At 34.7% G+C, this 15,996-nt stretch overlaps 1 protein-coding gene across 10 annotated transcripts in view; it reads right to left on the bottom strand.

Annotated features, from left to right (window-relative positions):
• MYO9A (myosin IXA) overlaps positions 1-15,996 on the bottom strand; it is a 245,425-nt gene that overhangs the window by 127,102 nt on the left and 102,327 nt on the right. For all 10 annotated transcript variants that reach the window (XM_060418900.1, XM_060418902.1, XM_060418897.1 and 7 more), the window contains 2 exons: positions 11,057-11,178; positions 4,382-4,523 (listed from right to left, as the gene is read on the bottom strand). In XM_060418900.1, the coding sequence (XP_060274883.1) occupies positions 4,382-4,523; positions 11,057-11,178 (264 nt within the window). The remainder of the gene's footprint in view (positions 1-4,381; positions 4,524-11,056; positions 11,179-15,996) is intronic.

The following is a 15,996-nucleotide window of genomic DNA, read 5'->3' on the forward strand; positions in this document are numbered from 1 at the left end:
TAGTGATGCTTTTTAAGGCCCACTTGACTTCACACCCAAGATGTCTGGCTCTAGGTGACTTACCACACCACTGTAGTTGTACGGGTCATTAAGACCTTTCCTGTACAGTTCTGTGTATTCTTACCACCTCTTCTTAATATCTTCTGCTTCTGGTAGGTTTATATATTTTCTGTCCTTTATTGAGCCCATCTTTGCATGAAATGTTCCCTTGGTATCTCTTATTTTCTTGAAGAGATCTCTAGTCTTTCCCATTCTATTGTTTTCCTCTTATTTCTTTGCATTGTGCACTTAAGGCTTTTTTTAATCTCTCCTTCCTATTCTTTGGAACTCTGCATTGAGATGGTTAGATCTTTCCCTTTCTCATTTGCTTTTCGCTTCTCTTCTTTTCTCAGCTATTTGTAAGGCATCCTCAACCATTTTGCCTTTTAGCCTTTTTTTTTCCTTGGGGATGGTGGTCTTGATCTCGGCCTCTTGTACCATGTCACGAATCTTTGTCCATAGTTCTTCAGGCACTCTATCAGATCTAACCCCTTGAATCTATTTGTCACTTCCACTGTATAATTGTAAGGAATTTGATTTAGGTCATACCTGAATGATTTAGTGGTTTTCCCTACTTTAAAGTCTGAAGTTTGCAATCAGGAGATCATGATCTGAGCCACAGTCAGCTCCTGGTATTTTTTTTTTTTTTTTTTTTTTTTGCTGATCATATGTAGCTTCTCCATCTTTGGCTGCAAAGAAGATAACCAATCTCATTTTCGTATTGACCATCTGGTGATGTCCATGTGTAGAGTCATCTCTTGTGTTGTTGGAAGAAGGTGTTTGCTATGACCAGTGCATTCTCTTGGCAAAACTGTTAGCTTTGCCCTGCTTCATTTTGTACTCCAAGGCCAAACTTGCCTGTTACTCCAGATATCTCTTGACTTCCTATTTTTGCATTCCAGTCCCCTATGATGAAAAGAACATCTTTTTTTTTTTTTTTTTGGTGTTCATTTTATCATGTCTTCTAGGTCTTCATCGAACCATTCAACTTCAACTTTTTTGGCATTAGTGGTTGAGATACAGACTTGTATTACTGTGATGCTGAATGGTTTGCCTTAGAAATGAACAGAGATCATTCTGTCGTTTTCAAGACTGCATCCAAGTACTGCATTTTGGACTCTTCTGTTGACTATGAGGGTTACTCCATTTCTTATACGGTTTCTTGCCCATCTGAGTAGATATAATGGTGATCTGAATTAAATTCACCCATTCAAGTCCATTTTAGTTCACTGATTCCTAAAACATGGATGTTCACTCTTGCCATCTCCTGCTTGACCACATCCAATTTACCTTGATTCATGGACCTAACATTCCAGTAATATATGCAGTACTGTTCTTTATAGCATCAGACTTTACTTTCACCACTGGACACATCTCCAACTGTGTACAAGTGGACCCCTGCAACTGAAAACTATGCTGTTCAAGGATCATCTGTATTATTTTCAGTTATTTTTAAAGGAACTAACCTTTGGCTTTGCTCATTTTTTTTACTACTCTATGTCTGCTTTTTATTGCATTGATTTCTAGTCTTTGCTTTATTATTTCCTTCTTTTAGTTTAGTTTGCTGATTTTCTCTACTGTTTTGCCAACCAGTCTTCCTTTCTAACATATACTTTTAAAGTCATAAATCACTGCTTTAAATGCATCTTACAAATTTTGATACATATATCTTCATTAATGTTCAGTTTAAAATATTATCACTTGTGATTCCTTTTTTAATTCAGGGATTACATAAAAGAAGTTCACTTAATTTATAAACACCAAAGAGTATCTAGTTATCTTTACGATGTGCCAATTAGGTCAGTTATTTAGCAGTGCTGTTCAATTTTTCTGTTTTTATTGATTTCATGTCTGCATATTTTGTTGTTACTGAAAGATATGTATGAAAATCTACAACTTTAAGGATAAACTTGTCTAGCTCCCCTTTTAGCCTGAAGTGAAGTCATCAGGTACATATAACTTCTGATTATGTCTTCATTGAAACAAGCCCCTTTTATTGTTATGAAGTGTACGTCTTTGTTTCTAATAATGATTCTTGTCTTAAAGCCTACTTTGTCCAATAATAATGTAATTATAGGAACTTTCTTTTTGTTAGGGTCTGCCTAGTGTGTCTTTGTCCCATCCTTTTACTTTCAACCTATCTGATAATAAGAATGAATGAATCACAGACATAAATGCATATATTGTATGATTCTATTTATCTGAAATTTAATAAGTAAAAAAAAAACAACTAAGGATAAAAAATTACAGTCATGTTTACCTCTGGGTGGGGGAGAATGAGCCTGGAAGGGGCATGAGAGAAATCTGGACACTTGAGATTTCTGCATTTTATGTACCTTGCTATATGATTTTATAGGTCAAGATTTTTTTGTTTTAGACTTTATTTTTATATATTGAGATGTAACTGACACACAACATTAAAGTATATAAAATATTAATACTGATTTGATACATTTGTAAACTGTAGTATGATTACCATTTTAAAGTTAACAAACACCTCTATTATGTCATACAATCATCATTTTTTTGTGGTAAGAACATTTAAGATCTGGTCTATCTTAGAAACTTTGAAGACAGTGGTATAATCACAATGCTAACTATAAACACAGTGTTTACTATAATTATAATGCTGTACATCAGAACTCCAGAAATTAACTGCAGGTTTTTATCCTTAGCCAGCCTCTCCTCAACTCCCCCACCCACTAATAACCACCATTCTACTCTGTTATTCTAAATGTGTATCTAAAAATCTGTTCCTTCTTGTCTTTTCCATCTCAGAAAATAGCACCTCAAATTCACCCATCACCTATAGCCAGAAGTCAGTTAACTATAATCTATCAACAAGATTTAGTCATTGCTTCTCCAAAAATATCTCATAATCATCTAGATCTCCTCCATCTCTACTGCCACCTCAGGGGTCCAGTTTACCTTAATGTTTCATTGATCTCCCAGCTCCCAATCTCTCTCTCTGCTATTCTTTCTCCTCTGAGAAACCGATTTTTAAAAACACATAACATATCCTCTGCTTAAAATATTTTCATGGCTCCTCATCAGAATTTCAACAAAAACCAAACTCCTTTAACTTGATCAAGAAGCCCCAAAGAACTAAGTTACTGTCCATTCTCTACATTGATTTCACTCCACTATCTTCCTTGATCACTATAATCTAGTAATGCTGACCTATTTCCAATTATTTTAACATATTAAATTTTGTCCTATCTCATGGCCTATAAGATTCATCATCCCAACCCCTCACCAAGGTCACATTTACTTCAGATCATCTCTCAAAATTTGAGTTTTGAAGGGAGTGTTCATTACCTACAAATTAAAAATCGACTAATTCACTATTGTCTCTCATAGAAGCTATTCATTAATTTATACACCAAGATCATGTCAGCTAATTAATCACTAGATCATTCTAAACACAAATGTCAGACTCTGTGCATTGTGTTTAGAATGATCTAGTGATAAATTAGCAGCACAGAGTTTGACATGTGCTTCATGTTTTAATAAATATTTCTTGAATAAATGAATCAGTGATGAGTGAATGAGTGGTCTTAATTCTGACTCTCACCTCAAGATCCAGAAAAAACATATTGCCCCACAATATTCCACAGCATCACTACCTTGCCTAGAAATTGCCTTCAATATCAGGCTTACATATCAAATGGTTGAAGGGTAATGGGTTCCTCAATTACAAACAATGGATGGGCAAAATTATGAAGATTCCTTTCTGCAGGAGTTAAGTCTCAGCATATTCATTAGGAGCTCAGGCTCACAAATATCCAAAGGTACATGAGGACATGAGGCCTCATGGATGTAGAGAAGAGAAAAATTCAATCAACCATACACAGATGAACTAGTGGGTTTCAGACATACCAATGGCATCTATTCTTGCAGATCTAAAAAGGCCATTACACGTCTGTAATAACCTGTATGAGGAAGGAATCTGAGAAAGAATGGATACATGTATACGTATAGCTGAACTGCTTTGTTGTACACCTGCTCACCTGCTGTACACCTGAAACTAACACATTATAAATCAACTAAACCCCAACATAAAATAAAAGTCAAATTTAAAGAATTAAAAATAAATGAGATAAAAAGGCTATTACATTTAGAATGGATCGACATCAATTTTAGCTGCAGGAAAAAACCAATAAAACCATCAGCTAATGACAACAGAATACTGCAGAGAACAGTATGAATTTTGGTACCATCCTTATAAAATTTCTCCCACTGTTACTGACCAACTACAAAGAAAACAGCATAACAGGGATGGTGATAACAGTTAAGAACACTCCTCTGTCCTAAAGGCTTATTCAATGAGAAATTTACTGACCTTTACCCCATATTTTACTTTCCCAGCATAATGCTTTATGATGAAAGCAGGCTCCATCACAGCTGGAAATTCAATGTAAGAATTCTCTTCATGTTGGTGCTTAAACTTGTCCAGCAGGGTTTGATTTGTAGCCTGTGGAAAACTAAATTAAAAATAAAAACAAAAACACTAAAGAAAGATGCAGCAGTTAATAAAGTATTTTTTTAATAATTACAATTTCATCTAACAAATTTACCAAACTACAGAGAGCTTTCACTTAAATAAATTCTCATAACAAGCTGAGAGGAAATGGACATCAAGTTGCCAACATTTGCTGGATCATAGGAAGAGCAAGGGAATTCCAGAAAAATATCAACTTATGCTTCATTGACTACACTAAAGCCTTTGACTGTGTGGATCACAACAAACTGTGGAAAACTCTTAAAGATATGGGAATATAAGACCATCTTACCTGTCTCTTGAGAGAAACAAGAGAGTTCTTGTTTGTGAGGCAAGAAGCAATACTTAGAACCAGACATGGAACAAAGGACTGGTTCAAAATTGGGAAAGGAGTACAAGAAGGCTGTATATTGTCAGTCTGCTTATTTAACTTCTATGCACAGTACATCATGGGGAATGCCAGGTTAGATGAATCACAAGGTGGAATCAAGACTGCCGGGAAAAACCTCAAATATGCAGATGACACCATCCTAGTGGCAGAAAGCGAAGAAGAACTAAAGAGCCTCTTGATGAACGTGAAAGAGGAGAGTGATAAAGCCCCTCTTGAAACTCAATATTGAAAAAACTAAGATCAGGGCATCCAGTCCCATCACTTTATGGCAAATAGAAGGCGAAAAAGCGGAAATAGTGACAGATTTTCTCTTCTTGAGCTCAAAAATCACTGCAGATGGTGACTGTAGCCATGAAATTAGAAGATGCTTGCTTCTTGGAAGAAAAGCTATGACAAGCCTAGACAGTGTATTAAAAAGCAGAGATATTACTTTGCTGACAAAGGTTCATCTAGTCAAAGATATCATTTTTCCAGTAGTATGCATGGATGTGAGAGTTGGACATAAAGGCTGAGCACCAAAGAACTGATGCTTTTGAACTGTGGTGCTGTGTCCTTTGGACAGCAACAAGATCAAACCAATCAGTCCTAAGGAAATCAATCCTGAATACTCATTGGAAGGACTGATGCTGAAGCTGAAGCTCCAATGCTATGGCCACCTGATGCGAAGAGCTAACTCACTGGAAAAGACCCTGACACTGGAAAAGACTGAGGGCAGGAGGAGAAGAGGGTGAAGAGGATGAGATGGCTGGATGGCGTCACTGATTCAATGAACATGAACTTGGGCAAACTCCAGGAGATAGTGAGGGACAGGGAGGCCTGGTGTGCTACATTCTATGGGGTTGCAAAAGTCAGACCTGACTTAGTGATTGAACAACAACAAAACAATCTGAAAGATGAGTGAAAAAAGATTTAGTATTCCTATTTTGTATATGAGAGCTCAAAAGTTGTGATCTGCCTAACACATACTATGCAAATATCAGAAGTAAGAAAATTAACTCAGGTTTTTATATGTTTATCTCGGGTCACAGTGTGCTGCACCATAAGACTCAAAGGATAATAAAAACCAAATCACATGTTGCTTGGGTTCAAGAACTTGCCAAAAGGGAATGATCTCTCAGGTTGGACAGGTCCTTTAAATCCAGAGTAATTTTTTTTTATTACAAATTAAGTAGCAATTTTCTTACCTACATCAGTTACTGAATGTTTTTATATTATATCTATTATTCTTTCAAATACACATCAATAGACTTATACTCACTGGTGAACATTTCATATCTAGGAATCATTCAAATAATATTTATTAAGAAGTAACTACATAATAATAGTAGCTATTTAGTGGATAAGTTGTATCCAACTCTTTGCAACCCCCATGGACTAGAGCCCACCAGGTTCCTCTGTCCATAGGATTTCCCAGACAAGAATACTGGAGTGGGTTGCAATTTCCTTCTCCAGAGGATCTTTCCGAGCCAGGGATCAAACCAGCGATCCTGCATTGTCAGGCATTCTTTACCACTGTACCACCAGAGAATACAGTATAATACTAGCAATAATAGTAGTACAGACATATAAAACTTTAGAACAGAAAAAAGAAATCACTAGTGGCTGGGAATAATGGAAAGATTCAGAGGATACAAGAGGCAATTACAAGCTATATTTTTAAAGTTTGGTAGGAGTTTCAAACAGAGAAAATAATCACTGACCAAAAAAGAAAAAGAGAGGGCAAGTATATTTCAGAGAATAGTTTCATTTAATATTACTTGAAATAATGAAAAATAATGTGATGTGAGATATAAAGATATTGAATACAATATCTAATGTATTAAAATGATTCCAAAACTACAAGAAAAATGGTTAATTACATAGTACATATTAGAACCAGGAAGGAGAAAGGTCTTTGATGTCAGATAGTCATTGCCTACATTATGAATTCTGTCTGTGACCTTGGGCAAGCTAGGTACAACCTTCTTCAGGAACTGGCTTGTTAATCCATAAATGAGTAAAATGAATGACAGTGCTAGAAGAATTAATAACACTAGCAAAAATACCTAACATTAGTTGACATCCTATAGGGATGATATAAATTAATCTACTTTTTCATGTTAGCAACACTGCCATTTTCCTAGTCAACTGAGGCCTGCTTTTGCATCAAACACTATCCCTTCCTCTAGGCTTGTCTCTCCTTCCCAGAACTCTAAAGCCATTCCAGAACAGGTTACAACTATTGAACAATTTCAGAGAATACAGCAACAGCCTTAATAGTAGCCTTTGTGATTCTAATTTTACCAGGTTTCATGTCACCAAACAGAACTATCAAAATAAATTTTCCTACAATGTGCTTTTAATGGTGTGCCTCCCCTACTTTAGAAAATTGAAATCCAAGCTCCTAAGCCCAGACCAACCCAACTTCGGCAAACACATCTTTCACTACTCCACAGCAGCATGCTTCTTTTCAGGAAGGATGTTCATCTCATTGTTTCTACCTAAAGGTCTATTTGCCTTCTAATCCTTTGAGTCATTAAAAAGCTTGTGATTTGTTTCTTTTTTCTTGGATAAACAATGGAAAAAATTAAATGTTTCCATTTAAACTTCCTTTATTAAAACCAATGCTAATTTTCATGCTTATGGGACATTTATATTGTTTATTTACATCTTTTGCCCATTTTTATTGATACATTATTTTTTTTTGATTGGAAGATAATTAATGAGAACAAATATGAGGGCAGTTTCTATTCCAAATAAGGAAAGATGAAGAAAAAAGCTTTCCACCAGTCCTGCAGTCAATAAACAATTGTGGATACATACTACATAAATCAAGCAAAAACAGAGGCCAAGTAGACATTATTGTGAATTTCAGAACTCTTCATCTAGTGTTCCCCAAAGACTACCTGCAAGGGTAGCCTTAGATTAGTGTTTCTTTGCACTAATCTAAGGCTACCCTAACTAAGGAGTTTAAAAAAATACCAATGCCTGGACCCCATCTCCTGTAATTCTACTGAATTGATGCTAGGCCAGTGACAAAGTACTATTTATAAGTTCCCCAGGTAATTCTTACAAACAAGCAAGACTGATAAAATGTTGGCCGAAATGAACGCTCTGATTTTAACTTCAGTTTGTTAAATAAAATGCAGAATCTGATTCAAGAAGTCTGGGATGGAAGTGTGAGACTCTGTACTTGTAACAACCTTTAAGACGCTGCCACTGCTGCTGTCAGCAGGCCATGTCGAGTACTATAGAAACGACTAATGACACTCTTAACCCGGCTTACACCATTCCTCCTTTCTAAACGCCACACTGCATCCTTCAGGATCTAATTTATAAAATTTGAACAGCCAGCAGACAACAAAGACAAGATTAAACAAGAATTCTAACTTCCGACATGTGCTCCTAAAGCACTACAAACACGCTGACTGAAACAGGAATACCAGTAAGAATATATCATGTAATAGATCCTCTACAGAACAAAATATTTTCAGAGGAAAAATACTCAAAGTGATTTCAAACACAGCTCTCTCCAAATGACACTACTTTACTGTCAAATCCTCTTTATTGGTACATGAAAGAGGGAAAATATTTCATGTCTTTGCATCTTCTGGGAAGTTAAAAGAGATAGACAAAGCTGGCTAATTTATAAGGAAAATAACAGGATTAACTTAAAGCAAGAGAATTAATACTATGGTTTATTAAAAAATTTTATGGAGTTGATATAGAAGCACAACTGAAGTGGCAATTAAGAGGCTATTCAGTCCAATCTCCTATCTGCAAAAGTACCTTGATAGATGATGCAAAATAATTACTATAATGGAAAATTCTATTCCTTTATGAAGCAGCTGCTAATCAGTTCTAATGACTAAAAAGCTCTTTCTTACATTGAACCAACATCCGTCTTCCTATAATTTCTGGACCCCACAAGCTTCTGGGTAACAGCAAAAAGGTGACATTCTCTTCATTGGGCAATATTTACATTTCTGTGAGGTAGCAACTGACCAGGTAAAGATGGTCTTTGTATAACATAATAAGATGTGCACTCAATGAAACTTTGCTTAAAGAATAACAGACAAGACCCCTTTGCTCTATTCATGTTTTAATTATATATCCATAGTTTATTTCCTGCTCACAACCACTGTAAGATATAGAGTAGACAGCTTTATAATGTAATCATCATTATTTCCTTTTTGCATGCAAGAAAACTGAGGACTAAGGATATTAAGAGATTTGCTGAGGGTAGTTAATAGAGCTAGAATACAACCCTGAACTTCTGACATCACAGTCTAAGCATTATGGTAAAGCAAATAAGGACAATACTTCAAAGCACAAGCTCATTACTCTGTTCTCCATAGCTCATGTTTGTTTTTGTTTGATTTATTCTTGTATTTTTATTTTGCTTGTATACTAGTTTTTTATATACCAGAGAAGATGGGGCAGGGGGAAGGTGAAATCAGTAAAAGGGATCAACTGTATGGTGACAGATAAAAAATAAACTTTTGGTAGTGAGCATATACTGTAGGGTATACAGAAGTAGAAATATAACGTACATATGAATCTTATATAATGTTATAAACCAACGTTACCACAATAAAAAAGGAAAATGAAAGTTCAAGTAAAAGACAAAAATAAAGCTTCTTATTCTGAAATACCTGGTGGATTTGAATCTCGAGTCCATCATTTACTATACATATGATCTTTTTCTCAAATTGCTTAAATTTTCTTGTTCATAAGACATCTCAAACAAAATAACTGTTTATCATTTTAATATTTACAATGGTTCTCCATACTAAATATCAAAATCACCTATGACACTTTCTAAAATAAAATATATCAGAAGTAAGGCATCCAAGCAGAGTTAAGAATCACTAACTTCAAAATTTTATAAGAGAAAATGTATGTTTGGGGAAATATAGAGCAATACAAGAAACATTTACAACTTTGCACATAAAATTAAACTGCTTTTTGCTGAATTTTAATTCATTTAGATTAATGGAAATAGACTAATGATGGAAGGGCAGATATAATTGTTGGCAATCTCCTTTCCAATATATTTTGCAGCTCTGCCAAATTACTTGATAATTCTATGCAGCAATTCTGTGAGTTTATGGTATAGTAATATGGCAATAACAAATAACTTACCATATCAGGATATTCTTAGAGTAAAAGTAAGTGCCTTTAATAACTAAAATGAACAATCAGTATAAACTGTAGATTGTCCTACACAAATCTGGTATACAGTCATCCTACCTATGAAAGTTACTACTTAATATTTTATATCTTAGTTTAATGGGTATAGTATTAAATGAGGAATTAAGTGACCTAATTCAATTCCTAAATATTTTACTAAAGAGTCATAGAAAACCAACACACTCTCCACCACTTTGGTTTCTCCAATTCTAGACTTGCCATCTCTTAGAATAATTAAACTATAATAATACTTTCTAGAGCACTGAGAACACAGTAGAGGATGCTCCACGAAGCTTTATTTCTGCCACATATATATTTAAGTTTGGTTGGGCTTCCCTTGTGGCTCAGAGGGTAAAGCATCTGCCTGTGATACAGAACACCCAGGTTCGATCTCTGGATCAGGAAGATTCCCTGGAGAAGGAAATGGCAACCCACTCCAGTATTCTTACCTAGAGAATACCATGGACAGAGGAGACTGGTGGTGGGCTACAGTCCATGGGGTCACAAAGAGTTGGACATGACTGAGTGACTACACTTAGCTTACCTAACTTATACTGAACAGTGTTACCAAGGGATGGCAAATATCTAACATATGCAGTCACTAAAAACTTGCACAGCCATGGCAGATATCACAAATCTATTATTATACTCTTAACCACTAAACAAGAAAACTGCAAACACACCTCATATGTAAAATTTAATTCAATAAGAGAGAAACACAAAACAAAAAAATATATACCAACAATCCAAGTGACTCAGCAGAAGAAATTTGGAAAAAGTCAAGGAAAAAATGAGTTGAGTAGTGAAGTCCATCCAACTTTCTCATAAACACACAAAAAAATGCATACCAGGGAAACTTTCGCTCTTAATAACATTAAGAAGAAAGTTTAGGGCTTAAGAAGACATGAAAAACTCAAATGGGCAATAACAAAACTAAAAAGAATCATACTCACTTGCTTTCTTCATCCAAAAGATGGAGCAGGCCTGTTGGTTTCTTGCTAATAAGATTTATGCAACAGGTATTATCAATATAGTCTATATTGTGCCAGCTGATACCTTCAGTTCTATATTCCTCCTAGGAAATAACAAATTAACAATTTATTCATCTTGCAGAAAATAAAAAGGTATGTGAGAATAAGGACTAAAAAGTTTTTACCAGGATTAAAAGAATAGACTAAACTTTTAAAAATCATTCATCTACACAATGAAAGAAATGTATATTTTAGTTGCATAAAATCGTGATATAGTATATGTCTATTTTAATAGTACATGCAACCAAATTTTCTGATTAGAATCCTATTTGTGATTCCACTCAGATGGAAAACTAAGTCTGATTTGTTTTAGCTACACTATCTGATGATTACACTAAGGAAAAATATAAAATGAAAAAGACTAATTTCTCCCACACAACTTGAAGCCATCAAAAAGAATTATTGGATAACCAACAGTGAATTTACTGAAACAATGTCTGAGAAAAGTGGAAAACTATCACCTCCAGTGATCACTGGTAAAAATCATATAGAATTCATACGTACTCAACTTTGGCAAAAAAAAAAAAAGAATAACTTTCAAAAGGTAGGGGCAGAGTAGTTTCCCCAATTCCAAGACTAAATAACTCAAAGCTCACACTCTGAGTAACCATTTGAAACTCTCTTATGAAACCCCTACTGTTCCTTCTTCAACCTCTACATGGGAAATAAATATCCTTTTATTCATCTCTGTGATGCTTTTACTTTTAAACTGTCAGAAAGATGATTCTGAAAATAAAGAAGGTTCTACACTGCAACGATATTTAGGCACCAAACTAATATCCTGTTCATCTGATGGTTTTAGTATTCACTGATTATCTCTCAACAAATACAGTGGTTTTGTGAAACAGTGATTTTAATAATTTAATCACTTTCTGTATTATTATTATCCTGTAAGGAAAAGTAGACCCTAGTATAAACTAGTTACTCTAATTGCAAAAAGTAAATGCTAACTTAATTTTTCCCCCTCAACAGTTTCACAAGCAAGTAGTGCTATAGAAAGGTCACCCCCAAGCAATGGTAAAGTTTTTTCCCTATTCCTTTTCACAGCATGGATAAAAAGCATACTAGATAGTGTAAGCATATGGATTTTTATATTCTTTACTAGTATTTCAAAATCCCTTCTCATTCCAGTTTCCCAATGGTGATTCAGATCCTCCTGCTGCTGCTGCTGCTAAGTCGCTTCAGTCGTGTCCAACTCTGTGCGACCCCATAGACGGCAGCCCACCGTCCCTGGGATTCTCCAGGCAAGAACACTGGAGTGGGTTGCCATTTCCGTCTCCAATGCTCCTGCTCAAAGTTAACTATTATCCTAACTTCTAATACCAGTGACAAAACCCACCTCTTTATAAAAATTATATACATAGAACCATGTAATACATATTCTTTTCATCTGGCTTTTCTTCTGTTACTCAACATTATGTTTCAGAGAAACATCTATGTTGTCAAATGCATCTATGCATTTTAAGTGCTGTAAGACAGGGGTTGTGAAGTACTACTTTTACTCATTTATGCATTGTCTAGGCTGCTTTCTCAAAGTAATAGCAGAGCTGAGACCACATGACCTCCAAAACCCAGAAGACTGATTTACTTATGCTTTTTTATAAGTATACTTTTTTATAGAAAAGTCATGCCAAAATCTGCTACGGAGCATTAACTCTCACTTTAATATACAACAGAATCACATGAAGAGCTTGTTAAAAAAAAGAAGCCACAAACTCAGAATTTGTGAATAAGAAAGTTTGGGGTAGTGCACTTGGAAGGAGTGCCTAGATGATACTGATTGTTGGGGTAGTGCACTTGGAAGGAGTGCCTAGATGATACTGATTGTACCAGTAGGGATAGGAGAAGAATAACTAACTCTTCAAGAACCAATGATATATATAATACACTCATCTACTGGACTACTGATGGACATTACACTCATTTCCAGTTTTGGCTATTAAAAATAATGGCATTATGTACATTTCTGTGCAAAACTTTTTGTAAGCGTTTATATAGATTTGGAGAGTGAAACCACCGGCTTATAAACTACAAACATACAAACTCAGAAGATACTGCCAAACAATTTTCTAAAGTGGCTGTACCAATCTATGCACCCACCACCAGTGTATGAGACTTCCCAGTGCACAGTATTTCTCTAATATCTGTATTATCAGTTTTTTTCATTTTAGTCATTCTGGTGAATGCCTAGAAATATTTAAGTATGGGTTTAATTTTATTTTCCCTAAAGACTAATAAATGAAATATCTTTTCCTATGTTTACTTTCCATTTGGATGTCCTCACATGCCTACATTCATAATAAAAATTCTAAGAAAACATCCTTGCCTTGTTCTCAATCTTAGGGGGAAATCATTTAGTCTGTTTCCATTAAGTATGATATTAACTGTTGTTTTTTTGTAAATGGCCTTTATCAGGAAGTTCCCTTCTATACCTAGTTTGCTAAAGGTTTTGTTTTGAACAAGACTGAGTATGTAATTTTATCAAATGCATTTTATATTTTTATTGAGAACACCATGAATTTTTTTCTTCTTCTGTTTTGTTAATGGATGAATTAAACTAATTGGTGGTCAAATGTAATACACACTAGAAAAAACTCCACTTGGTTCTGATATATTATCCTTTTGTATATCTCGCTGGACTTAGTTTATTAATATTTGTTTAAATATTAGCAAACTGAAAATTTCCTAAACAAATATTAGCAAACTGAAAATTTCCACTTCTAATAATGTTCTTCACAGATTTAGGTTATCTTGGCTCCCTATAATATGTTGAGAATTGTCCCCTTTTATCTATTCCACATAAAAATTTATGTCAAACTGAAAATACTTTCACCATTTATGTCAAACTGAAAATACTTCTTTCACATTGGCAGAATTCATCAATGGTGCCATTTTGGCTTACAATGCCCTTTATGGAAAGAATTTAATTACATATTCAATTTCTTTAATAGTTTTTTTTTTTTTTTTTTTGGTTGTGCTGGGTCTTCATTGCTGCACACAGGCTTTCTCTAGTTGCAGCAAGCGGGGGCTACTCTCTATGCGCTGTGTATAGGCTTCTCATTGAGGTGGCTTCTCTTACTGCAGAGCATGGGCTCCACGTGCCCAGGCTCACTAGTTGTGGCACACAGGCTTAGTTGTTCCACAACATGTAGGATCTTCCTGGACCAGGGATGGAACCTATGTCCCCTGCATTGGCAGGTGGCTTCTCAACCAAAGGACGGCAAGGGAAGTCCTAATAGTTAAAAGATTTGAACTTTTGTTTTATCTGTGTCAACACAGTTTTGAAAAGTTTTTTCTCATATTATTTGATAAGCCTACTTAAGGACATGAAGTTGTTTAGTGTATTCTGTAACTTTTTAATATGTATAGGATATACAATGATATAGTCTTTATCATTGGAATTCTGGCTATTTATATTCCTGTCTTTATGTGTCTGTCTCTTTCCCACTAATTTCTTGAGGCTTTTATAAATGTTATTGGTCATTTCAAAGAATTACTTACATTTCAAAGTTTATGATTTTTGTTGATCTCTTCCCATAATACATTTTTCATTTGTATTTATTCTCTTTTTTTTTATTATTTCCTTTTGTTTAGATTTCTGATCATTTTCAAATGTGTTAAATCACTGCTCTTCAATCCTAAAATGTTCTGATAGCTATAAAATTTTCCTCTAATTAAATCATTAGTCAAATTTCTTCAGAGACTAAAGTACATCTTTAGCACAAGTTTTAATATTTAACATATTAGGTTCAATATGCTAATTTTTTCAATTTCTAAGCTATTTAGAAATTCATTTCTTAACTTTTAATCATGAAGTATTTTCTAGTTATCTTTTTGTTGTTGGTTTCTGATATAACTTTACTATGGTTTTGAGATCTGTGTGATTTCAATACTGTGAAATTTCCAAGGCACTTTCAGCAGTCTTCTCTATCATCGTAGTTCAAAGGCGTCAATTCTTTGGTGTTTTGCCTTCTTTACGGTCCAGCTCTCAAAACCGTACGTGACCACTGGGAAGACCACAGTGTTGACTATACAGACCTTTGTCAGCAGAGTAATGTCTCTGCTTTTCAACACACTGCTTAGGTTTGTCATCGCTTTCCTGCCAAGAAGCAATCATCTTCTGATTTCATAGCTGCAGTCACCATCCACAGTGATTTCAGAAATCTGTAACTATTTCCACCTTTTCCCTTCTATCTGTCATACAGTAATGGGGCCAGATGCCATGATTTTAGTTTTTTATTAATATTTAGTCTTAAGCTAGCTTTTTCACTCTCCTCCTTCACCCTCATCAAGAGGCTCTTTGGTTCCTCTTCACTTTCTGCCATTAGAGTGGTATCATCTGCATATCTGAGGTTGTTGATGTTTCTCCTGCTTGTTTTGATTCCAGCTTGTAACTCATTCAGCATTTGCATTCTCAGGGCTTCTCAAACATGTGTATGTTGGATTTTTTTGTTTTTTGTTTTAATTTTGGAAAATTATCAGCCATTGTTTCTTCAAATAAAGCTTCATTCCTATTCTCTCACTTTCACATATGTTTTCCAGAATTCCTGTTATACATATGCTAGATCTTTTCACTATGTCCCATATGCCTCTTACAATATTTGTGTTTTCCACCTTTATTCATCAAGCTGGTATTTCTTCTGACCTATCTTCTAAATCACTAATTTTCTCTTAAGTTATATCTAATTGTGAAAAATTAATATTATGTTCTTAATTTCACCTACTTTTTAGTCCTAGATTTTCCTAAATTTAGGATTTTTTTTTAAGTTTGCTGTTCTTTAATAAAATTATCACTTCAAAAAATTTCTTGAAGCCACTGTTTAAGTTCATGTTGGTAAGATCATTATCTGAATCCCCTATGG

This window comes from Ovis aries, chromosome 7, assembly GCF_016772045.2.
Source record: "Ovis aries strain OAR_USU_Benz2616 breed Rambouillet chromosome 7, ARS-UI_Ramb_v3.0, whole genome shotgun sequence".
Lineage (NCBI taxonomy): Eukaryota > Metazoa > Chordata > Mammalia > Artiodactyla > Bovidae > Ovis > Ovis aries.